This window comes from Ailuropoda melanoleuca, chromosome 16 (assembly GCF_002007445.2).
Source record: "Ailuropoda melanoleuca isolate Jingjing chromosome 16, ASM200744v2, whole genome shotgun sequence".
NCBI classification, from domain to species: Eukaryota; Metazoa; Chordata; class Mammalia; order Carnivora; family Ursidae; genus Ailuropoda; species Ailuropoda melanoleuca.
Genome location: NC_048233.1, coordinates 38,035,836 through 38,060,905, shown reverse-complemented (window position 1 = coordinate 38,060,905; position 25,070 = coordinate 38,035,836). Strand labels below are relative to the sequence as shown.

The following is a 25,070-nucleotide window of genomic DNA, read 5'->3' as shown; positions in this document are numbered from 1 at the left end:
GTCTACCTGCATCTCAAGTCTGACTTTGGAAAACCTTAGGGGTTGAAGACAGGAAAGCAGTGGTCCTTTCTGTACCCACTCAGCCCTTCCTCAGCCTCTGAGGAGCACACAGGGAGTCTGGGAGATTGGTAAGGCCGTGGGGTAGAGTCCAGAAGAGTGTGGTCAGCTAGGGGCCTTGGGCAGTACAAGTAGGGGGAGCGAAGGGGAGCCTGGCTTGGGGGTAAGTGACAACAAGTCTGTCCCCAGCAGGTGTGCCTCCTCCCACCCACGGCCCTTGGGAGCAGGCCAGCCTGGCTCAGGTTATTTCTGCTCATTGTCCATTGGCGTTTTCCTCAGATGTTCGTTGGGGGCTGGCAGTGCCCAAGGAGAATAGTAAATGGGTTCAGTGGGTGGACAGTCCTAGGGCCCACATCTCGGAATTCCCTTGGGCTCTTCCCTTCCCTGCCTAGTTGTGCCTCTGGGAGGCAGAGAAACAGAAGCTGGGGGTCTGGACCTTCCCCATCTGGGGACTGGCTTAAAGGCCTTTGTCAGGGTTCAGGGTCAGGCATTTTCTGTTGGCATCAGGGAAGGAAGTGTGTGTGTGTGTGTGTGTGTGTGTGTGTGTGTGTGTGTGTGTGTGTGGTGTCTGTCTGTCTCTAGGGTGGACAAGCAAGGCTGGGTGTGGGTAGAAGTGGGAAGGGTGAAATTCTGCCAGCTCCACCTTGATGACCCAACATGCAACTAACACATAGACTCTGGGCACCTGCGTCAGCCCACCTTTAGCCTTTGCTGAGGCCGGGGGCGTGGAGCATGTCTCAGGAAGAGCTAAAAGTGGCAGAAAACATCCTGTTTGAAAGCGATGAGTTACTGTATTTAACCCCTGCAGTACTTGCCCCGCCTACACCCAGTCTGCAGACAGGGATCCCAAACACCTGTCTTTGAGGCTGTCCCAAGAGGCCAGGCCCTGGGCTGCAGTCTCCGCCGGCACCATTCCCAGCCCCACTGAGGTGTCTACCTGGGGTGGGGTCTTTTCCCTGCCTTCAGCAGCACGCCAGGCCACCCTCTGGCTCTGCTCCCCAGTGAGCATTCCTCAAATCTGGGGGTGGGGGCTGTGGGAGCAGCACAGCTCCCTTAGAAAAAAGCACTTCCTGGGCGCCTGGGTGGCTCAGTCGGTTAAGCTTCTGCCTTCGGCTCAGGCCGTGATCCCAGGGTCCTGGTATTGAGTTCCGCGTGTCGGGCTCCCTGCTCAGAGGGAGTCTGCTTCTGCCCTTCCCCCCTGCTCATGCTAACTCTCACTCTCTCTTTTCCTCCCTGTCTCAAATAAATACATAGAAAAATAAATAAAATCTTTAAAAAAACCCTTCCTCTCTCCCAACACCCTCTGCTGTGAAAGAAACAGGAGCACTTACAGCAGGGCCATCAGAAGCTCTTTCCATTTGCCCACGTGCTGTCCTGCTGCTTCTCGCTACTCCCTGCCTCAAGAGAGGGCCTGTCCTGGCTGCTGCCTGGCTCCCACCCGCTCACCCCTGCCAGTGATGACATGGCACGCCTGTGCCCAACAAATCACTCTGTCAAGTTTTCAGTCCCTGATCTGGAGACTAAAGTCTCTGGAAAGAATCTCGCCTACTGCTTATTGGGCTCACTAGAGGACTGGCTATGAGGTGGGTGCGAGCTGTAGATAAACTGTTTCCCCTCTGTCATTGCAGAGTCCTTTTGGTTGGCTGCGTCTGTGACCTCACAGAAGGGCATCCCTGGGCTCAACTTACCTGTCCCTCTGCTCCTTCAGGTGGGTGTTTCCTCATCAGCCACAACTTCCCTGGCCTGCTGTCTTCCAGGGGCCGGTGCGGGCCAGAGGAAGGAGGGGGCCAAGGGAAGGAAGAGAATACTACCCTGGGCTTTGCAAATGCGGGTCAGGTCTTGTGTCAGCAGAACCCGCAGCAGTCCACGGCTGAGACCCAGAGCCCTCTGGAGGCGGGTGGGGGCTCGGAAGGGAGGGGCTTGCTGACTCCCAAGCCAGAGCCCCAGGAGACTGTCCACCATAGTGATGTTTCCTACCCATCTCCAGGCTCCTCTTTCTCTCTCCTGCCTCTCACAGTCTGGGCCTGCCATTCCTGGGACTGCTAGCTCTCAGGTCATATATGCCTGGGCCTCTTTTCCACCTCTGGACTCTGGTCCTGGGCCCTGGCTTCTTGGTAGCAGCAAATAACCCCAAACAGGGCTGAGTTTTCTCTCAGCTCCCCTGAAATGGTCCTGTTTTTTGTGGGCCTCTGGCTGCTGGGTCCAGCCTTCTCTCTGACCTGACCGGGGCCCCGGGCCCCCATGCCCTGGCCAGCAGCCTTCCTGACGTCAAGGTAGCAGGTCACACAGTTGCAGGAAGGCCCTGTTGCCATGCTGCGGTGTCCTGCTCTTCCAATTCTCCTGCATCACGACATCTCCGATGAGCCTGTGTGATGACACACACTTGTTGGACCAATTTGACTGGTATTCCCCCCCCCGCCCCACGCCTACTCTTGATTTCTCTTTTTTCCACCAAATCCACCAGATGTTTGGTTGCTTGGATGACACAGATTCTGTAGCAACACCATGACGATTGAGAGTTGCAACATCTCAGTTGACCTGGGGTTAAGCCACAAGCATCCTAGACAGCTTCTCCTATTGCCCCACGATGGTATTGGGCGTCTGGGATCCCTGCCCATGGCTTGGATGTGTGAGGCACTCTAGAAGCCCGGGGGAGTCAGCTTGGACTTGGGATGGACTACAGGGATGATGTTGACAAACCCACAGGCGCTTTTTCTTCTATTTTTAATTGTTTAAAAATTGTGCAATGTTTTATATACACAGATGGGCATATAAAACATAAAATCATGTTTTAATAATAATAATAAGATACCATATACCTACCCCTCGAAGAAATAGAATATAGTTACTACATTAGACCCCTGCATACCTATCTGCTGTCTCAATCCCTCAAAGGTTCTGTTAATCATTCCTTTGTTCTTTTTTTTAAGTCTCTCTGTCTTATTCTCTCTCTGCATGTATATATTTTTATAAACATTGCAGTTTAACAAGTATCAATCCAGCTGTGATAAGAATGGGCAATAGTGTCATTATTAATACATTACATTACGGTTCCCAGGAGAAGAGAAGCAAAGACAGGGGAGCTACAGCTGCCTGCGATTAGGGTTCCCTCCACCCCATCCTTATCGGTCCCACTTTCTTCCTTTGGCTTGAAGCTCTTTGTGGAATTAAAAAAAAAAATTAAGTGTTGGCTTTGGGCATGTTGTAGTCATGGTTGCCGGAGATACCTCAAGCTTTGGCTTCTCTGGGCCTCATTTGTAAAAAGAGTGCTAGTAATAGCACTTATCTCGTGGGGTGATATGAAGAGTAAATGGAATGAGACTCGAAGGGGCTTTGATATGCCAAACTTCAGCTCAGAGATTGCATTGCAAAGAAGCTCAGAGCCTCCCAAGACGGCCCCAGAATCCACCTCTCTCACCTCAGGATAGGAGAACATGGCACTGGCTCATAACTGGCTTTCTCTCTTATGTTCCTTCTGTCCTGAGGGCCCCTCCTGCCCTGGGGCTAAGGGGCCTCTTACGCCTGCAATGGGCCTTGTGAGGACCCAGATCAAGGAGGCAGGTAGCAGGGTCTGAAACATTTTACGGAGCCCTGAGGAATTCTGAGCCTGATAGCGTGAAGCCGAGGGCTCAATTTGCCTAATGGAAGAGTTAAGTCAGCTGCTTCCTGAGAAGGGTTTCCAAAAGCTATTAGGTTTTGTCCCTCTATCTTTCCTCTCTCCTCAAGTGTGAAATCCATCTCTTGACGATAATGCCTATTTATAAAAGCCATCTCGGAAAACAAAATGAGTTAATTGTCTATGACTCACATTATTCAGAAGGATGTTCAAATCAAGGTGTAAAATTTATACTGGGGGGGAAAAAAAGAAGAGGGACCAAGATTTTGATTACCTGGGTGCCAGGACAGCAGGAACGCAGGCTGTCGGTGCTAGGCTGTGTGGCTGGGAGGAGCAAGGGTGGAAATCGCAGGGTCTGATTCCGACATGGGATGGGTTTACTGCATTCCCCTCGCCCTCAAGGAAGGGGGCTGAGGGCTTCTGTCTGCACGTGAGGCTGTGGGGGGGGTTCCCCTTTCCTCATGGAGGGGGCGCTGGGCAGAATAGAGGCCCCTGACTTGCTGCAGGGCTGCTACTGAGATGAGCCAACGCCGGCAGGAGGCGAATGTTCGCTCATGTCATCCTTCCTCACTCCCTGGAAAGAAAACGCCATTCTTCAGGTGAGGGTACTAGGGCACAGACAGGCTAAACACGTCACCCAAACTAGCCGGCCCAGTGGGCGGCAGGTGCGGCCTTTGAACCCAAACCGTACTGTGAGCGAGTGGCTTCACCGCAGTGCCCTGCTGATCACTCCTGACGTGGGGAAGGGAGTCCTGCTTCTGCTCCACAGAGAGTCAGGAAGGGAAGCCTCTGCGTGGAGAGTCACGAGGTGAGGGTGCCCAAGAAGTCCCACTCCGGCCTGGGACCTGGGGAGCTGCCCGGCCTCGCCGAAATTCCGCCAGATGGGGGTGGGGGTGCAAAGGATGCTAGCCAGCCTTGGCACTGACTCCAGCTCTGGCCTTGGCCTGCCTGCTGTTCTTGTAGGGATGGAGGAGATGGCAGCCAGCACTTCCTTGCCCGACCCTGGCGACTTTGACCGGAATGTGCCCCGAATCTGTGGAGTGTGTGGAGACCGAGCCACAGGCTTTCACTTCAACGCTATGACCTGTGAAGGCTGCAAAGGCTTCTTCAGGTGAGTCCTCCCCAAGGCCAAGGGGAAGGAGAACCCTTCTTACCCATGAAGAGAACCCCTGCACCTTCCGTGTCTCTGTCCCTCCCATGCCCATGGATCATGCCAACTCTTACAGCCACTGGGAGTGACGGGGTCTCAGGGAGGGTATCTCCTTCCTCCCCTCCCCTCCGCTCCAGCTCTGTCCTCTGCCCCTCTCAGAAATGTTTTTTCTGAGGTCGTTATCTAGGTCCCCATCTTTCCATGACCCCTTTGACCCACAGCCCCCTACCCTAACCCGTGTGTCTGTCCTTCGGGAGTGAACCTCCTAACAGATTGATGATCACAGCCATGTCCTTGGGGAAGCCCCAGAACTTGGCTTCAGAGCTTGTCCTCTGATCCAAATCAAACCATTCCTTGGAACAAGGGAAACTGCACCCGGGCTGGATCGTCATTCTTGATCTGTGCCCATGTCTTCACCCATGGCTCACTGTCCCAGGTTGGAAAGCTCAGGCAATGTCAACAACATGCCAGCATTCCTGTTCAGTCAGGGCCAGTTTCTCTACTGGCTGAGTCTTCTCTCCGCCAGTGAGCCCAGTGTCACAAGTGCAAACAGTATGGGGAAAGTACGGGAAAGGCTGGAGGTAGGGTGTTCCTGTCGAAAACCAGGAAGGGGGGATAGGAAAGTGATACATTGCAGTATAGGTCTGGCAACCAGGAGAAATGGGCATTTGGCATATATTGGAGAGAGAGCAAGAGGGAGAAAAGCCTGGAAGAACACATCAAAGAAAGAGCTTCTGTACAGTAGTCTTAATTGGAAGTGAATAAACAGAAGAACAGGGCCTTTGGCCATCAAGAGAGGAAAGAGTGAATCAAGTCCAGAACAGGGATGCAGAGGTCGGCCTCGTTCTCTGAACCGAAGGGCTCACCCAGTGGCTTTGAGGGCAGAGTGAACCAGAGCCTGGGACTTGTATGGTACCTACCCCCCCACAACTCAAGGACCCGTGGGCTGTCTGTGAACACAGCTCCCCAACTCACCTGCCCTCTGTCCCGGGAACCGGCCGGCCTGGAGTTTCATTGCCTTGAGCAATTGCTGGGCAGCGGGGTTTCTGTGGGTGCTGATTGAGTGTTTGGCCTGGCGCGGGTTGCCCGCTTGGCTTCCTGGCAGGCTGCTCCCCATCTTGGGGAACCAGACCGGCAGCATCGCTGGCTCCATATCTTGTTGCCACGTCTCTCATTCCTCTGCACTTCCTGCAGGGTGGGCCTTCCAGAGCCCAGGTGCCACCTGGACCCTTTCCTGCCAGTGGAGAAGGAGGGTGGGTGCACCCACCACGGCTGCTTCCTATCATAAAAGCAGGCAGAAATGCGTGGGCTATTGAGCTGGCTGTGCCGTTGTATGTCCTTGCCCAAATCATCTGACTTCTCCGTTTCGGTTTCCTCCACTAAGCGCAGGAGTTTAATATCTGACCCCTTTCGTATATAGCGCTAATCTGAGGGTTGATGAGACGATATGTATAAAAGTGCATTAAAAGACAGGAAGCATAGAAGTGCCTGGGTGGCACAGTCAGTTAAGTGACCGACTCTTGGTTTTGGCTCAGTTTCTGATCTCAGGTCATGATCTCAGGGTCATGAGATCGAGCCCCGTGTCAGGCTCCACACTCAGCACAGAGTCTGCTTAAGACTCTTTCTTCCTCCTCCCCCTGCCCTTCCTCTCTCTCTCTCTCACTTTCTCTCCCTCTCAAATAATAAGTAAGCAAATCTTAAAAAAAAAAAAAAGACATAAAGTGCAATATGTTATTTTTGAGCCTGGTGGGTCAATACTTATGCCCTTAATGGAACACTGTCCTAATAAAATAAACAAGTCTCTCTAGCCATCCACCCTCCTTTAGTTTTTTCTTTCACACACTCACTTACCAGATTCTAATGAGCATCTATGACCAAGGTACTGGGCTAAGAGCTGGCAATATGGGGACTCTCACCAAAGGTTGTATGTCACCAATCTGCAATTCAAAGGCCTCCAGCTATTCTTGGGGCTGTGTGGTTAATCCATAGACCCCTGCCCCCAATCCCCTCTTTCTAGGCCATCTATCCCTGGGGGTCAGCTCTGGGAGATGGGACTCTTCAGTGGCTGCTTATGGGGTTATGACATATTGGAGGTCAGTTCCTCACTCGAGGGGCTCCATCCCTGTGCACCTGTGCTTCCTGCCCTCGGACACACTACTAGGCTCCGAATCCTTGAGAGAGGGCCATGTTAAGATCTGGGTGGAGGGAGGACTGGTTCCCTCATGCCCAGGGCCAGGTGTGGGAAATGGCCAAACGAACAGGGGTGGTGTGTTTGCACATCCACATGACCATGGTGTGGCTCTGATGCCCATGGGCACATTATGCTGCTGTCACCCACCCTTGGCCCCTCCCTCCAACAACTCCCGCACGCAAGTACTGGCATTACGGGCAGCATGCAGCTTTTGTCTTGTTACCCTGTCCTTGTCTACCTTGTATCTTTACCGTCCTGGCCTTGATGACTGGGCCAGGCTGCGCTTTCTGAAGAGCCAACATCTCTTATTGTTTGTCTTGATTTTGTTTGGTAAATACACACACACCACCTATGGTCGATCTTCATTATTCGTGGATTCTGTATTTGCACACTTGCTCACCTGTTAAAATTTCCTTGTAATCCCCACATCAATACTTGCAGCATTTTTGTGGTCATTTCTGGACATGCTCAGAGTGGTGAAAAATCCCAGTCCCCTAGCGCACATGCTTCCAGCCACGGCGGAGCAAGGTGACGCTCTGCCTTCTTGTTTCAGCTCTCATGCTACAAAAAAGTGTCCTCTTTGTGGGCTGCCTGGGGCCATGGCCTTTGCATTCTTGTGCTTCTCCATGGTTGGCCCTAGGCGTAGTGCCAGGGTGCTGTGAAGTGGTCCTAAGCCCTAGAAAGCTTAGATGTGCCTTACAGAGAAAACCTGTGCTCAGGAAGCTTCGTTCAGACATGAGCTCTAGTGCTGTTGGCCGAGTTCAGTGTTAACGAATCAACAATATATATTAAGCAAGGTGTCTTTAAATAGAAAGCACACATGAAACAAGCTGATGCATTGACTGATTGATGAAAATGTGACCAGGGGCTCGCTGGAAACTAGCCCTAGGAACCATGGTGCAGTGTCTGTTGATTCAGCGTTCCCGTTGACTTTAACTGCTGCCAGTAAGAAGAATCAACTAAATATGTGTAATTTCTCCTCTTTTCTCCTGCTCTTCGCCTGCTTCTCCTTTGCTTCATCCAAATTCTATTTGGTATTTTTCTATCTTAGTTTAGTTCAAATAGAACCCTCTTGTCACGATGTCTGTTTTCGAAATCCTGATCCCAGGAAGAAAAGTCTATACCCATGGGAGTACCGTCTCTGTATCGGACTCCACATCTTTAGGAACACGAAGATAAATGCAACCAAGTCCTTGCTCTCCGAGAGTTCACCCCGCCCTTTCATGGTCATTCTCAAGGAAAGAACATCACTTTGGTGATGGGTCACGGACAATTTTCCAAGTGCTGGGGATGAGTAATCCCATTTGACCATTCAGTGTTTGGTTTGACTTCCAAGATAGTCAAACTGACCTGCCCTAGGAGCTAGTTGTGGTCATCCGAGCAGGTCCAAAACTCATAATCAAACTGAAATGCGATTACGAAGGTTGGACGGTGACCACAGTTCTATTGCTCTATGATCAGGAATTAGAGACCATCACTGGCCAGTTCCTCCTACAAGTTATTTCATTCTATTTCTGCTTCCTGCTCTCCTGGAATACATGGACATCCTCAGGGAAAAATGGTATTTCCGGTGTGAATAGAATGTTGACATAGGCAGGCTTGCAGGAGGTTATATGTCTTGGTTATGTGAACACCGGAGCATAAGTAAGGGCCAGAGGGGAAAAATATGTAGGTCTATTATGAAAGTAGATAGTGGTTGATTGATGGAGGTGAATTAATCTCTGGTCATGGGTGGCTTAGTCCAGGCTCCAATATAAAGGGAAAGTATAAAAGACAGAGAAAAAAAAATCAGAGGGACCCCTTTGATGAAGAGAATAAAGAGGATGGTGAAGTTTAAGAGGTGATCCTGGAAAGCAGGGTTGAGAAACAGATCACTGTTTGCCTTTTCCTCTTATCTTCTTCCTGCCTGTTGATACCTCGTTAATCCAGACAGCCACAGTGCCAGCGCCAAGCTAACAAATACGGTGTGGAGAAATGCCTTCTCGTCTGCCAGCCCCAAGGTCCTCAGGGACCTTGTTCTTTCTGAGTCCTGCGGAACGCAGGGGGCAAAAGGCAGGCTGGTGAGCAGCCGGGAACAAGAGGAATGTTCTGGCTTTCAGGAAGGCCACCCAGCTGATACTGTGGGAGCCGGGATGTGAAGGGGGGCAGAGAAATGGGGCAGATGTCCAGTGACTTAAAACTCAAAGTGCTCACAAGCCCTGGAGTACACAGAGGAGAGAGGAGCAGCTGTCCAGGGCATTCTGTGGGCACAAGTAAATGAGTCACCACGAAGCGAGCGTTGCTGGAGAAAACTTTGCCCAGTTCAGCTTGGCAGCTGGCCCCCTTCCACGGCGGCCCAAGGCTGTGAATGAAAGAGAACGAGGAAGGACCAGGAGTAGTTTTGGAAGCTTGGGTAGAGGAGGCCAGAATATTTGGAGAGGAAATGTTCCTGGAGGTGTCAAGATAGGCAGCTGCAAGCGTGTGACGATCTTGTGTGTCTTTGGGAACTCAGCACTTTCATCAAGGCTCGTTGGCATGAAGGCACTCTCAGCACACGTGGGGGGTCCTCTCTGTGCTTCGGCAGTAGAGGGCTGGTGGAGAGGACCGCCAGAGGTTACCCCACACTTCCAAGCAACCCCTCTCAGGGACTGCTTCTAACCCAATGGCTTTGTCCTAGAGGAGACCTTCAAACAGCGTCTGCTGCGTGCTCTTGGACTTTTTAAAAAATTTACTTGAGAGAGAGAGCAAATGAGAGAGAGAGCACAAGCCGGGGGGCGGGGGGGCCAGAGGGAGAGAGAGAGAAGCTGACTTCCCACTGAGCAGAGAGCAGATGTAGGGCTCGATCCCAGGACCCCAGGACCATGACCTGAGCAAAAGTCAGACACCGAGCTGACTAAGCCACCCAGGCACCCTGGACTTTAGGGGGCATGTTTGGACTACTCCTCTGGCTTGGATTGAAATATGGTACATTCATGATGAGGACCATATTAGGGAATAATACCGGAAGCTTTGGAATCAAACATCTCCATTCTGATCCCACTTTCACACTTACTAGCTGTGTGACATGGAGCAAAGGATTTAACTTCCCAGGGCCTTTCCGGCCACCTGTAGAATAAGGAGAGAGCCTATCCTGCAAGGCTGTTGGGAGTGTCAGAGGTCCTGGCACAGAAAGCTCTCAGCAACTGCTCGCTGCTGTCCTTGTCCTTCTGTAGTGCTTGTGTCTGAGAGCAGACAGTCCTTTCTCTCCTCCAGCACAGAACCTGGGACGTGTGTGTAAATAACTTCTCTATATGGTTAAAAAAAAAAAAATAGAAGCGGCAGCAGCAAATAGTTCAAGGGGGCATTAAATGAAAAGTAAGTCTCCTTCTCTACCCAATTCTCTTGTCCCTACCCCTCCAGAAGCTGTCACTGTGACCAGCTCATTGTGCTCGCTTCCGAATTCTTTATAAGAGCGTGTCTATGGGTTTATGTGTGTGTGCACACGCACGCACGTGCACAGGAAGATGGGAGTATGCTGTCCTCGCCCTTCTGCATCTTGCTTTGATCTACTCCAGAACGCTTCCTCGAGCTAGTTCCCATGGCCACGTTCTTCCTCTGTCCTTTCCGCAGCCCCGTCATTCTGAATGGAGATCCTGTGATGTAATGGGCCAGTTCTCCATACAGTGCTGCAGAGACCACCTTTCTGCATGCGTCTTTGGGCCCATGGGCTGATTTACTCCCAGGATGAACTCCTGGAAGGAGATTCACTTCATTCAAGGCTCTGTGCATGTTACATGTTGGTGGATATTGCCAAAGTGCTGTCCAAAAAGGGGGCTCATGCTCATTACCATGGCATTAACCTAGCTGCCCATAGAATTGGCTTTTTAAACTCCCCTGAGAAGCCCTTGATGCTGCCACACACAAATGTGCCATGTGGGTCCCACCTGTCAGACCCTGTTGGCCTTTCCCATCAGGAGCGCCATCAGGCTCCTGAATCCAGTCCAGCTCTGAGATTTCTGTGATGCTCAGGGTTGCTGTGGAGACAACGCCAGAGCTGGTACTTGGCCCCAGGCTGGGGTTTTTCAAGGTGTGTCTCTGGGGATGGGGCCACTTACCTGAGAAGGACCCTATGGTCCCAGGCCTGAGACCCTGGCCCCAGGCACTTCATGCTTCTGTGAACAGCTTGTCTGTCATGTTTTGATGAATTGGTCAATGTCCTCTCTCACCCCTGACTTTCTAGAAACTGTGTCTATATTTAGCCCGGTTGCACCACCGCAACCCCTCCTTCCTGAGCTGGGGTATAATTGCCAACCATCCAGAGGATGACAGGGTCCAGGCTCAGAGAGCACTAAGGCAATGGGCTCCCATGGAAACTCAAAGCTCTCGTTTCTCAAAACCAAAGCAGCTCACAAGCAATTAGCGTGGGGAGGAAGGCAGGACAGGGTGTGGATCTTCAGGACAAAGCACAGAGCCAGGGCTGGCCAGTCTGGCTGTCCTGACTCCTCACGGGCAGTGGCTAGATCACAGCCACATGTGTGGAAGTGCCATTAGAAGGCAGGAGAATGGGAAGAACTGGGCCCTGGAGCCTGTGGGACCCACAGCCATGGCAACTACGCTGGGCTGGACACACCTGAAAGCTGGTTTGCGGGGGGGACCTGGGTCTGCCTGTTGGAGCTGGCAAGGGAGCGTTCTCTCCCCTGAACACTAATCGACACTCCAGTGTGACAGCTCTTTGTGATGGCTAACCTCCTTCTTCCTGGCTACAATTCCAGGGTCTTGTCTCTGATTCTGTATTTAGAGGAGCCAGGGAAGAGCTGCTCCGTATAATTTTTCATAATGATAATTCAAGAGCTCCATAAATTTATAGGCTGTTTTATGCATCACTCAGATAATGTGGAAACAAGTTGCAGAGTTGGTGGGCTCTGGAACAAAGTATGGCAAAGGCTGAAAAGCACAGGTGCATTCTTCCCCCAGGCATGAGCCTTGCTGTGGGATAATTTGTCTGCTCAGAAGGACTTGTAACATTTTCTTTCTTCCTTCCCTTCCTTCCCTCCCTCCCTCCTTCCTTTCTTCTCCTCCCCCTCCTCCTCCTCCTTCTCCTTTGCTTCTCAGGATTCAGGAACTTCCTACCATAACTACAAAGCTGAAAGCAAGGACACTGGGGTTCNGGGGGTCCCCCCCCCCCCAGTATTTTCTTTGAAGTCAGCTCTGCATTTTTTTTGGATTCCTACCCAGCCTCGTTAGAGTCCATTCCTGTTGTCAGGCAAAGCCGGGCTGCGTGGCTCTCTCTAGCTCTCCTGTGTGCGGAAGCCTGCGGTGGGCTTCAGATTTACAATGAGGAAGATCAAAGAAAGATGGCGATGCCACAGTCTCCTTCTGAGCAACCTTGCAGCTGGGGGACGTGCCCCCCACAGAGAGTCAGAGGCAGGTGCACTGGAGCCCGAAGAAGGAGAGACAGGTCCCTGGGGCACGTGGGGCTGCCTCCCACCGGGGGCCTCAGGAAGCTCCTAGCCCCCAGCACAGGGCCTGTGAGAGGCTTTGGCTCATGTATCTGGAGGTGCCACACGTATGCTGTCCTCCTCTTGGTGCCCAAAGCCCTAGAGAATTAACAGGAAGAGCTCTGAGCCAGACAAGACCGTGGGTGGGAGGATAAAGCAGACCCTCAGCTCCTGGGCAAAGTGCCTGGTTGTAAAAAAAAAAAAAAAAAAAAGGAAATGAGAGTTTACTCTGAATTAGAAACTTCTGGTCCTTGAGTAAGTTTAGAGAATTACGGGCATCCTGGGGCCTGAACATTTGTGGTAACAGGCGGAGCCTCAGGAACCATGAGTGGGAAGGAGGGGAAGGAGTAAAGGGGTGAATCAATCTCATGTCCTGTGGTGATGGTAGTATCTCATTTCGGGTAGCCAAGGTACTTCCATATTTGCCTGTCCCTCTGGAGAGCTGCAACAGATGGACGGAGGCTCAAGGAGAAAGACTTTCTCTTTCCATAAAGGGAGGCAAAAGCCTGGTATACAGTCTCTCCCTGGGTAGTCACCACAGGGTGGGCGTGGCTGTTGGTGGGCTGGATTCAACCCCAACAGCCTCGTGTTGTCCCACCTCGCCATGTAGCCCTGTCTACTGGGGGACCCAGTAGGGGTCAGGAGAGGGACAACAAGAGGGTACTGGGGGCCAAGGTCCAAAACCAAGAGCAGCTACCTCATGGGCCACTGGGTCATCCTTGGCCTTGAGTTGTTCTCAAGGGCCAGCTGCCTGGAGCTGTTTGCCTGTGGGCTCCACTTCACTGAGCACCTTGGGTTTCTAGGGATGAGAGCGGTGTGTTCAATCCTAAAGCCAAAAGCCAAGCCTCTCATCTCTAACAGCCAACTGGGGGCCTTCACTTCTTGCTGAATCCCAGCACTGATGAGTTTCTTCCCCTCAGTGGTCTCGCCTATAAAATAAGGAGGTACTCCAATAGTCTCTTGGGTCCCCTAATCTTAGAGTCTGATTACAACTGTGACTGCTGGCAGGCCATTTCTGTGTTCTCTTCTCCTCTATCCCATGGGTCAAGTTGCTTTGGTCCCCATCTGTCCATGTCGACTGATGAGTATGTTTGTCCTAAATCCCATTTGTGTTCTAGTGAATGTGAAGAGTGAGTCATTTTTCACCAAGAAGCATAACTAGTGTTTGACCAGCTCATCTCGGAGAGACAGAAAAGGTTTGACCTGGACCTTTGCTCACAAGGTTTGAGCATCTCCTTGGAAGATGCTGCTGGTCACAGAGAAAATGATTCTGCCACCATCTTTCCCCAATGAAAGCCTATCACCTGTCCTGGGGCAAAAAAACTGGGGCCTGCCACTGGGAAGAGTATGAGGAACCCCTAGGACACAGATGATGTAGCCTCCCCAAATCCCATGTGGTGTGGCTGCCAGCAGAAAGTCAGAATTAGGAAAATGAGCCCTCAGGCTTACACATGCACACATGGGCACACATGTGTGTGCACCCCCCACACAATTTTACATAGAATACCAGGGGGCCTGGGGGTACCGGCTTCCTAGTTAAGAACCTGTGGTAGGTTTCTGTCCTGGCAGAGCCCTTACTTCCTCTGCCTTTCTGAAAGCCCAAGCCAGACCTCAGGGCTCCCACCCACTCACCTGGTCTTTTCTCTCCAGGCATGTGATCTGGATGCCTCAAGCTATGGTTTGGACCCTTTCTCCCTTCTCCATGCACCTGTGCACATGTCTGTCCCTGGCCCAGGGACGCTGCAGTCATACATCTCCAGACTCTGGATGATTTAAAGCCACCACCGGCGTCTTCACCTCCCGTAATAGCTCACTATAAGGAGGGAGGGCTGCTCTGCAGATTTTAGTATTTTTTTTTAAAGATTTTTTAATTTCTTTATTCAACAGAGATAGAGACAGCCAGAGAGAGAGGGAACACAAGCAGGGGGAGTGGGAGAGGAAGAAGCAGGCTCATAGAGGAAAAGCCTGATGTGGGGCTCGATCCCACAACGCCGGGATCACGCCCTAAGCCGAAGGCAGACGCTTAACCGCTGTGCCACCCAGGCGCCCCAGATTTTAGTATTTTTAAAAATGTCACTAGGCTAATTCACTCATGTATTTCCTGTGTAATATAAATAAATAAATAAATAAAAGAGTGGGAAGTAGACTACCATAAAAATAAATCAGGGGCCCCGGGCTGGCTCAGTTGGTAGAGCAGGTGACTCTGGACCTCAAGGTCATGAATCCAAGCCCCACGTTGGGTGTAGAGTGCACTTAAAAAAAAAAATGAAAGTAATAATAAATAAATCCTTTCAAATATTAAAAAAAAAAAGTAAAGCAAAGCGATGATGGGAGCAGAGCAGGCAGTGAAAGGAGGAGGAGGAGGCTAGAGCGTGGGGGAGGGGAGTGGTGGTCACTGAGAGTGGCCAAGGTTGGGCCCCCAAGCCCCAGTGGGAGACATGGAGATCTGGGGGCGGCCTTGCGGGCAGTCTCGGTGGTCACAGCGCCTGCAGGCAGCCGAGGCTGAGGCTGGAAGGTGAGTGACCTGGAGGTGCCATGTGCTTTCTCCCCGGGCAGGCGAAGCATGAAGCGGAAGGCGCTGTTCACCTGTCCCTTTAACGGGGACTGCCGCATCACCAAGGACAACCGCCGCCACTGCCAGGCCTGCCGGCTCAAGCGCTGCGTGGACATCGGCATGATGAAGGAGTGTGAGTGTCCGGGGCCAGGCAGGGGGGTGGCCCCGGAGGGGACGCTGGAACTGCTCTTTAGGCTGGTTTGGCCTGGAGGTCTGCGTGCCGTTCTCCTGGGGCGCCCGGCACCCGGGGCCTGGAGCTGGGGCCCTGTGGCTAGAACAACAGGGTCAGAGGCCCCCAGGGGGTCCTGCGAGCCTCGGTTGGGTCTGTGTCTCAGAGTCCCAGAAAGGGCCCGTCCCGTCCCCTGTGAGGCCTCTGAGGAGGGAGAGGCAGGGCACTGCCTCTGTGAGCCCCCAGATCAGTCCTCCTCCAAGACAGCATCACTATTCTCACCTCCCTGTTCCTGGACCTTCAGGGAAAAGATGAGGCTCAAGGACCTGGGGTTGTTTGGACTTTGGGAGAGTGGGCTGCTGAGATTGGGGCGGGGCAGGGGTGTTGGGGAGAATAAATATTCAGAGCCTGGCTGGCACCCGGTCCTGCCCTGCCCCAGCCTTCGGGCCACTCTGGCCCCAGGGGCAGATCTGCGGGCCAGAGCCCAGCGGAGACCAGGGGGAAAGACTCTGTGTGGGGGAGCACTGGACTCTAGGATGGCCCTCTGGATCCAGGGGGAGAGAGAAGAGAAGTCCTATAGGACTTCTTGTCCAGCTCTGGGGTTGGAGGAGAGGACTGATGGCAGATTCACTTGTTCTAACCCTCGGTTAAAAACAACCCTGGACTTTGCATCTGAACCCTGGTACCAGTTACTTGGTAACCAGAGTAGCCATTGAATGCAGCGGAGCCCGGGAGGGGCTAGCCAGGCCCTCCCCATGCTGGAGACCAGGGCCCTGGGCCGGCCCAGGCACGGGTGCCCTCTGCACCGTCAGCCCCGCTCTGCCTCTCACTCACTCCTGTCTGCAGTCTGCGTGCTGATCCCCTCCTTGACCCTGGGACAGGGCCTAGGCCCTGCTAAGCTGCGGACCCGAGGAGGCTTAGGAGGGGTGCTCAGATGCGGGCCCTCCTCGAGGCCCTCCTGGCTATGGGGCTGTTGTTTGTGGGGGTTAGGGAGGCAGGTACGGCAAAGATGTGTCCACAACAAGGGAAGTCACAGGACAGGGCTTAGGGGATGGAACATTCCTTCCTTGATAGGAAAAAAAATTCTCTGTTGTTGGGGAACGGAGACAGAATGAAGACCCTCATGGGGGGCCTCCTCCTTGGGCCTCGACAGGCTCCCCACTGGTGGTCACAACCCTTCACTCGTGATCCCGGCTCCCCAGTCAACACTGGCAGGCCTTGGAGAAGTTTCCAGACTGTTGTTCCTCCTCGCCCCCACGGGAGTGTGCAGGCCTGGACATGCTGAGCTCTCCTAGCACAGTCCCCTGCCCCGCCCGACTCCTGTGTTTATCCTGGAGCAGGGCAGGTGAAGGCTGAGTGCCTCCTGGGGCTTCTCCCACACTGGCTTAGCACGGCCTGCTCTGTGCGAGGCACTGGGGTGGGTGCAAGATGCAGTGTGCACAGCCCCTGCTCCTGCCCCCGAGGGGCGCACATCCTCCACAGGGCAGGGAGCCTGGCTCTGAGGTTCTGCCAGCCGAGAACAGCACAGTTCCACCGCTGGGATTCAGGAAGACTCTGCCCCAGACGTTTGTCCAGACGCTCCTCTCCTATGTCTCAGGAGGAAGGAGATGTCCGACCAACTTAGAATAGGAAGAACACTTAGAAATTATCTCAGACTCAGAAAGGTAGAAATTTCAGAATTGGTTTCAGAAAGCGAGTCTCCATATCTGCTTCTAGATCTCTTCTGGTCCCCAAAGACAGCACTGCATCCATGGTGATAAACAGGTCTTGGGTGCATCAGAGTGCCCCCCGGAACACTGTGTGGTGATGGGGGCCAGCAACCCAGAAGGGAATGCCCACCCCCAATCCCCAACAGCTTTGTGCTTCAGCCACCCCAAACACAGCCCCAGTCTTCCCCAGCAGAGCCCTGTGGCCCACCCTGCTATATGCCCAGTGCAGCCCCGTGTCCCCCACTCTCAGGATGCCCGTACTGGGAGCTGTAGTGAGTTAGCCGTGGGCTGGTAGAGCTGAACTCTTGGAGTCTGGCCCACAAAGCTCTGGTTAAATGAAGACCTTGGGCCAGTACTAGGCTTGTTCTCTCCACTGCTCGAAGGGAAGGTCCTTTAGGAAGGGCTGTAGTTCTCGGCCTCAAGTCAGCCCAGTTGAAAGAAGTCTGTCAGAGCGGTCTGGGCCTAGAGCTCCCAGCTCAGAACCCTAGGAGAGCTGCTCATTTATCTTGTGGGCTGGTGGTTGCCTTAAGTCTCAACCTCCCAGAGACAGTTTTGTGTCAACATTTGTAAAACCACAGGACACCCCAGAGCTCCCTCTGAAGGGAGCTGCGAACACAGCTGCCTTCTGGCAGAAGCAGAGAGGGGGCCCTTCCCTAAAGGGAGCTCAGGAAGGCGAAAGGGATGGGTGTGGGAACAAATGCTTATCGAGAACCTGCTGAGGGCCAGATTCTACAGCAAGCACGTGTGCTTTCTTATTAAATTCTCACAAGAATCCCTAAATAGGTGAATACTTCTGTAGGTCTTTTTCATAGAGGGGGAAGCTCAGAGGATTTCAGATTTCATGCCTTTAAGCTAGGAAGATGGTATGCTATCAACATTCTAGCCCAGGTCTGTTTGCTTCCAAAGGCACAGCCCTCCAGGCACCCTCCGTGGGCCAGAGCTCCACCACTTGCATTTTCAGGCACCGCCTGGTCCCTAAGGGATGGGCTCAAGGGACTGTTCACACCGAAGACCCCCCTTTCTCTCTCTTCAAGTCCTAGTTGACTTGAACGTGTCCTTGGAGTCCAAGAACTTTCACAGTTGAGTTCTTGCTTCTTGTTGACCTGTCCTGCACGAAAACACTCTATGTGAATTTGTTTAATGTTTTTACAGATGTATGTCTTTCCTACCCCGTGTTAACGCAGCAGCTGGCCAGCATAGCTGCTCAATAAATATGTGTTGAATGACCAAGTATTAGCTCCCCAGTATGCTTCTTTGTCCTCGGCATCTCCCGCTGGTCTATAGATCAGGAAGATCCCCCAAATCTGGCATCACCTGTGTCACTCATTTGGGAAGACGTTATATTCTCTTCTCTAAAGATGTCCTTAGGCCACCAGGGGCAACGTGAGGTGTTTTTAAGTTGTTCGCGCTTTCAGATCTTGACTTCCAAATGCGGTTCTAGACTTCATGAAGCAGGGAACATCTTGCGTGGGAATAAACGTGTGCAGAGCCATTTAAGCACTCAGCAAGGAGCCTAGAAGGAAGGCAGAGAAGCTACTGAGCAGCCAGATGGGTTTCACAAGGTCCACGGACACAGCTCATGCGCTTTTTTCACTGGAGAGCCCATCAAACGTTCTTTCAGAACCTGTTTGCTCTTCTAGGTCAATGGCTTTCAACTCCAAAACGTGTGTCCTCTTACATGATAGCAACAGCATTTTCAGTAGCAATTCATTGAGAAAATAATAAAAAAATTTCCTATGAAATTAGCAACCCCTTTAAAAAAAAAAAAGACTCATTTCCTAAATCACAACAGCATCTGTACATGTGAGAGCCTGATGGCTTACTCCGTTTCCAGACACTGTTGCCTGGAGGGAGGCCCACGGATTGGCAGCCCTGGTAGAAAATGCCAGATCTCAGCATTTCTTTCTCTATTACTGCACACTGGATGGCAGTCACCATTTGATACAGTGATTGGGAGGAACAATGTCATAAGGTTAAACTTGAATCTTCTTAACTTTGTCCTTTTAGAGTAAATCATTTACAAACTTCGCTACTTTATTTTTTCATACTCTTCAGATGGATTGGAACACTTTGTGTGTTCCATGGCTGGGGACAAGAGTCCTACGGAGCAATCATAGCCAATTACAATCAGAGGCGCTATGGGGCAGTAGGCACAACCCGGAATTCTAAGAACCATATTGCCCAGGACTGAATACCAGCTTTACCACGTGTTAGCCATGTGACTTTGATCAAGGCACATAGCCTCTGGGCCTCGGGTCCCTCAACTGCAAAATGGGAATAACAGCACCTGCCCTAAGAGGTTGTTATGACGACTAAATATCTGTGAGTTAATATTTAAGAAGCATTGAGCATAGTGCCCAGTACATAAATAATGCTGTATTTTTTATCCGTTTTTATTAACATGATTTTTTTTCTTACATAAAACTTGATCATCAGCATTTCTCCCCAACAGACTAGAATTAAGGGGAAGAAAGGCACCCTTCTAGAGGCAGGCACCAGTAAGAAGAGACCACACAGAGCTTACCAGAGAAGAGGAGACTGAAAGCTATGAAACATAGCACAAAAACTCCAAATCATAGCAGGCTGAGTCATACAGTGCACGGACACAGCCCTGTACAGTTCTGAGGTTATAACCTTGCTCCTGCAAAGTCCAGTAATTGTTTCGAGTGATGCCTCCGAATCATCAAGTAAAGGTTGCAGGATGTTACAGGTGTTCTGTTATAAGGTATTCTGTCTTGAAAATATTTCAATCACAATTATTTAAATTGAAAAGGTGAGCTGGGCTCAGTTATCTAGTGGACTGGCATTTGATGTGTGCCATCCCGACATGCTAGGACACACGCAGTATTAGTGCACTTCTCACTGTCACTTCCCGAGCAAAGGACAATGACTAGCACATAGTAAGTACAATCAGTGTAGATGTGTTGGGTGTTCAATCTCTCGGACTACTGAGCAAACACCAGGGCCAGGAAGCTTCGCTGGGCTAGCCATTAGAGGGGAAACACAGGTAGCCTATCATTCTAGTGGAAGAGCCCTTGAACATCTTGGGTTCTCTCTGTATGGGCATTTATGGGAGTCTGTACCAATCATAACTATTACAGAGTGGAAGACAGTTGGGTGCCAACATGTGTGGGAAACAGTAGACATCCCACAGAAATAAGAAATGAAACTCAGTGCAGATTGGGGCAATCCAGAAAGGCTTCATGGTAAAAGAAGTCTGTAGGTTGGGTGCTGGAGAACGGATAGAACTTCCCCAGCTATTGGGGAGAGAAGACCCAGTTGGACAGGCAGCCAGCATAAGTGGAAATGCAGTGACAAGGCTGAGCAGGTCATGTTTGCAAGTCAACGGTCTCGATGTGACTAGAGCAGAAGCTGTGTCCAGAGGCACTGGGGAATGAGGTTGGAAAGTTAGGAAGAAGTAAAATCATGGAGAATCTTGACTTTAATTTGGACCATGATAAGCAGGAAGGAGCCAGAAAAAGTTTCTGAGCAGGAGAGTGACTTCAAAGAATCACAAGAGATTATCAAAGCCCAGTCAAGCTGAGAAGCCTGTCCATGGATGCCTGTGGCATGACCGGCAGGGCACCCACCCTCACCCCCCACTCCAGCCCCAGAACCTCCTGCAACCACCCTTAGGTGAGCAGGAAAGACCAGACACCTAATCTTGGGTTCCCCAGACTAGGGCCTCACACCCTGCCTTGAATCCAATGCTAGCTGCTCCTTCCTCTTCCACCCTACTTGACCTCTTGGGGTCTGAGCAGACCCCCACTGTGGTAGAGGGCTGGCAGCTCTTTGGGCAGGTGAGTCAGTCACCTGGGCGTGGCCTCCTCCAGTCCTCCTCTTAATATGGCTTACCTCAGCTGTGGAGGGAGCTTGCCATCCTTTGCCACAAGCTTCCCTTCCTTCTGGGCCCAAGGGTCTGGTTGCCCACTCCCACCCATCCACACCCCATAGGCTCGCCCTCACCTCCCACCAGCTTCTTGCATTCTCCCCCACACCCGAGGGGTCTGGGCCAGTGGGCCGCTCTTGCAGTCCGGAACCCACCCATCCTGGGGTTCTGGTTCTTTCCCTGCTCTTGTGAAACTCCCTGGTTCTGTGGGCAGAAGCATTGGCAACACCAGCTCAGAGCAAGTAGCTACAGGCCAAGGGCCCCAGTGCCCACTCCTGCCGTCAGCACTCTGCAAGCCCCAGCCAGGAGGTCTGTTTGCCTGGCTGCTGTGCCAGGCATCCCTGCTCACAGCCCCACCCTCCCGGGCAGCTGCCCAGCACGGTGAGGTGGGCGCCACCCCAGAAGGGCCCGCACAGCCTGACAGTGGCAGAGGGTCTCCCCATCGTCAGACACGCTGGATAACAGCTGGAGAGAACTGCAAATTAGAGCTTCAAGGTGTTATCTTTGGGAATTCTAGAGGGCTCAAAAACTTCCTTGGGTAGAACTTTCAAGACTGGACAGGCTGGAGGAGGGGTTGTTTTGCAGGGAACCGAAGAAGCAAAGTCTTTCTAAGTTGGTCAGAGTAGATCAGACGCCCGAGTTCCCTGCCTGGAAACTTGGCCGTGGGAATGCCCATGTAGAGGGGTCTTTCAGCATCTCCTAGCTTCCAGCACTGGGACTGGCCACACCGTGACCCTCGCCCTTCTTCCCTCCATGTCTCCCTCAAGATCATGGGCAATGAATGTGAGGGGGAAGAGACAAGGATTGACATTTAATGAGCAGGTGCTCTGTGTTACACACACATTCAGTTCCCAACACAGTCCATCCTCCAAGGTCAGTGTTGTCACCCTGCCACCCCAGCCACCCAACATACACACGTTTCCTGGAGGAAGGCACCACAAAGGGACCTTAGAAGAGGTTTTAATGGAGCAAACTGCTTGTGTGATTAATGAGATACAAAAGCCTAGAGAGTTCAAACCGTTTGCCCAGAGTCTGATCACTTGCTCCTGAGAACCCAGACTCACTAATAATGCCCAACCATCCCACCTCTCAAATCCTTTCTCTTCCTCGCTCATGCACCTGCCTTTTCAATAGGAAACCCAGTTTTCCATCCATATAGTGGGCTCAGAGGCCCCCATGGCAAGAAGCACCCTCCCACCCTGTGAGCTCCTCCCATCTTTTGCCTTTAGCCCCTGGAGGCTGGTTTCTCCGGGAGCTGCAGGCCCAGGCCTCCTGACACCCCTCTTCCTACCCCGTAGTCATCCTGACGGACGAGGAGGTGCAGCGGAAGCGGGAGATGATCCTGAAGCGGAAGGAGGAGGAAGCCCTGAGGGACAGTCTGCGGCCCAAGCTGTCGGAGGAACAGCAGCACATCATCGCCATCCTGCTGGACGCCCACCACAAGACCTACGACCCCACCTATGCCGACTTCACCCAGTTCCGGGTGCGTCCGCCGGCCAGGAAGCACGAGCTGCGGAGCGAAAGCCCCAGCCGGGGCCGGGGCGTGCGAGCGCGGACGGAGGGCCACGGCCAGCCAGAAACCGGGGCGGGGGTGGCGGCTGTCCTGCCCGGGCAGGCCTCCCCCTCCCGTTGTCAGAGTTCGGGGACAAGGCAGGAAAGTGGCCCCCATGGGAGCTTCTAATACTGCATCTTTCCCTTCCAGCCTCCAGTTCGTGGGGAGGGGGGTGGAGGGAGCCATTCCTCCAGGCCGGCCTCCGTCCACGCGCCCAGCCTCTCCGGGGACTCAACTTCCTCCTGCTCCGATAACTACACAGCCTGTCTAGGTGAGTCGATGCAGGCTGCCCGCCAGTGAGCCCAGCTCGGGGAGAAGAGCCCAGAGCTTCCACAGCCCACCAGTCCTTGGCTGTGGATGGGAGGGTAGCACTAGCGTACTGCGTGCCACACAGTGTCCTCAGAACACCGCCCTCTTTTGTGCAGAAGAGGGCTAACCAGCCCCAGGGCCCATGCTGGGGAAGAGTTGGCCAAGCTGGGGTCTAGCCAGGCAGGGTCTGTCTGCAGAGTCCCTGCTCTTTCCTCCACGCCAGGCTTCTGCTCCTGCCCTCCACCCTGTGGGTAACCTGGTTCCTTTAAAAGGTATTTTGAGCCTGGGCCTTTTGGCGGATTCTGTTTTTGGTTTTTTTCCAGTTTTATTGAGCTCTAATTGACAGAACATTGTGTTCGTTTCAGGTATGCAATATAATAATTTGGTACATATATATTTTGCAAAACGATTACCACAGTAAGTCTAGTGATATCCATCATCTCCCAGAGTTATCAAGTTGTGGTTTTTTCCTTGTGATGAGAACTTTCAAGATCTACTCTTTTAGCAACTTTCAAATATACAAAACAGTATCATTAACCACAGTCATCAAAGCCTGGAGGGTGACATTTGGAGTGGAGGGAGAACATGTGGGTCCCACTGCAGCCTACCGTCCCCCCACCCCGAGCTCTGGGGGACCCATCATCTCCAGCTCATCCTTGCTTTCCTTCCTACGGTCCTTTGCCACCTTCTTCTTCAGCTTCCTGCTCCGTCCTCCCGCCTCCCTGTCCTTCATCCCTCTGCCTCTCACCCAACCCTGCTGCCTTCTGCGTGGATCCTGCAGGAGGGGAGGGATGGGAAAACCCCTTCCCTCCGGGGAACGAGAACCCTCAGATATGGTACTTCCAGACTTACGGATGGATCTGTGCCCAGATCCCAAAGAGGTGGGAGGGGTCTCAGTGTCAGCTGGACGAGGATGGCAGTGGAGACAGACATGGTGTCTGCCTACGCAGGAGTGACCCGAGGGAGGTGGTCAGGGACATTGCAGAGATTGACTGACCCTTTGAGCTCCTCGTCTTGTAGGGATTCTTCCCAAGTGTTAATTTTCACTCCCACTTTACTGCTCTTTTCACTTGGTGGGGTATTTATTTGCATCGGTGAGGCTCAGTCTGCATGTTATACATTCAGCTTTTAATAATTCCATCTTATTTAGGGGTTTGATACCCTCATAGGTTAATTGATATGAGGTACTCAGCCCCACCAATGGTAGGTTCAGTATGTCATATACTGATTTAAAGGGCGCCTGGCTGGCTCAGTCGATGTAACATGCTGTTCTTGATCTCGGGGTCATGAATTCAAGCCCCATGTTGGGCATAGAGATTACTTAATTGAATAAATAAATAAATAAGGTTCAAACTAGTTAACACTTTTAATTTAAAAATATTAAGCAAAAGGGGGCGCCTGGGTGGCTCAGTCGTTAAGCGTCTGCCTTCGGCTCAGGGCGTGATCCCAGCGTTCTCGGATGGAGCCCCACATCAGGCTCCTCCACTGGGAGCCTGCTTCTTCCTCTCCCACTCCCCCTGCTTGTGTTCCTTCTCTCGCTGGCTGCCTCTCTCTCTGTCAAATAAATAAATAAAATCTTTATTAAAAAAATGTTAAGCAAAAGTAATACATGTTTATTGTAGGCATTCAGAAAATATAAGCTAATATATATATAATAAATATATTTTTATATATGTAAAATATTTAAACCTACTACTCAAAGGTAATCACTGTTAACACTGTGATGTATCTCTTTTCCATCTTTTTTTTTTTCTTGAAATGCGTATGTTTATTTTCAAGTGGAATTACACTATACACCATCTGGTAACTTGCTTTCTTCCTTTACCAGTACATTACATCATATTTTCATGTCATTCTACATACCTCTAGAATATATGCTTCAAGGCTGATTAGTATTCTGGAATATGAATGTACAATAATATATCTAATCTAGATTGTGTCCCAGCTTTTCATTAAGATAACAATATGCAGGGGGCCTGGGTGGCTCTGTCGGTTAAGCGTCTGCCTTCAGCTCAGGTCATGATCCCAGGGTCCTGGGTTTGAGCCCCGCATTGGGCTCCCTCCTCGGTGGGGAGTCTCCTTTTTCCTCCACCCCTCCCCCTGCTTGTGCGCTCTCTCTGTCTCTCAAATAAATAAATAAGTAAAATCTTTTTTAAAAAGATAATCGTATGCTTGTGGCTAAATATTTGCACTTATTCCAGATTTTTTTTTCCTTATGAGGAATTTATGGAAGTGGGATTACTGGACAAAGAATATACAAAATCGTAGGCTTCCGATGCCTACTGTCAAATAGCTCTCTAGATTACTTGCACAAATTTATGCTTCCTTTAGCACCCCATGGCACACAGGTTGCCTAATTCCTTGACAATGGCATCCACGTTTAAACATAATTGTTTCTAGTTTATAGGTGAAAAGTCT

The 25,070-nt window shown here is 51.7% G+C and overlaps 1 protein-coding gene across 1 annotated transcript in view; it reads left to right on the top strand.

The window, feature by feature from the left end:
- The window catches only part of VDR (vitamin D receptor), a 55,237-nt gene that overhangs the window by 18,994 nt on the left and 11,173 nt on the right, over positions 1 to 25,070 (top strand). Inside the window, exons 2-6 of the mRNA XM_011226313.3 lie at positions 1,686 to 1,765; positions 4,637 to 4,784; positions 15,027 to 15,157; positions 22,090 to 22,274; positions 22,494 to 22,614. Of these exons, the coding sequence (XP_011224615.1) occupies positions 4,639 to 4,784; positions 15,027 to 15,157; positions 22,090 to 22,274; positions 22,494 to 22,614 (583 nt within the window). The 5' untranslated portion in view covers positions 1,686 to 1,765; positions 4,637 to 4,638. The remainder of the gene's footprint in view (positions 1 to 1,685; positions 1,766 to 4,636; positions 4,785 to 15,026; positions 15,158 to 22,089; positions 22,275 to 22,493; positions 22,615 to 25,070) is intronic.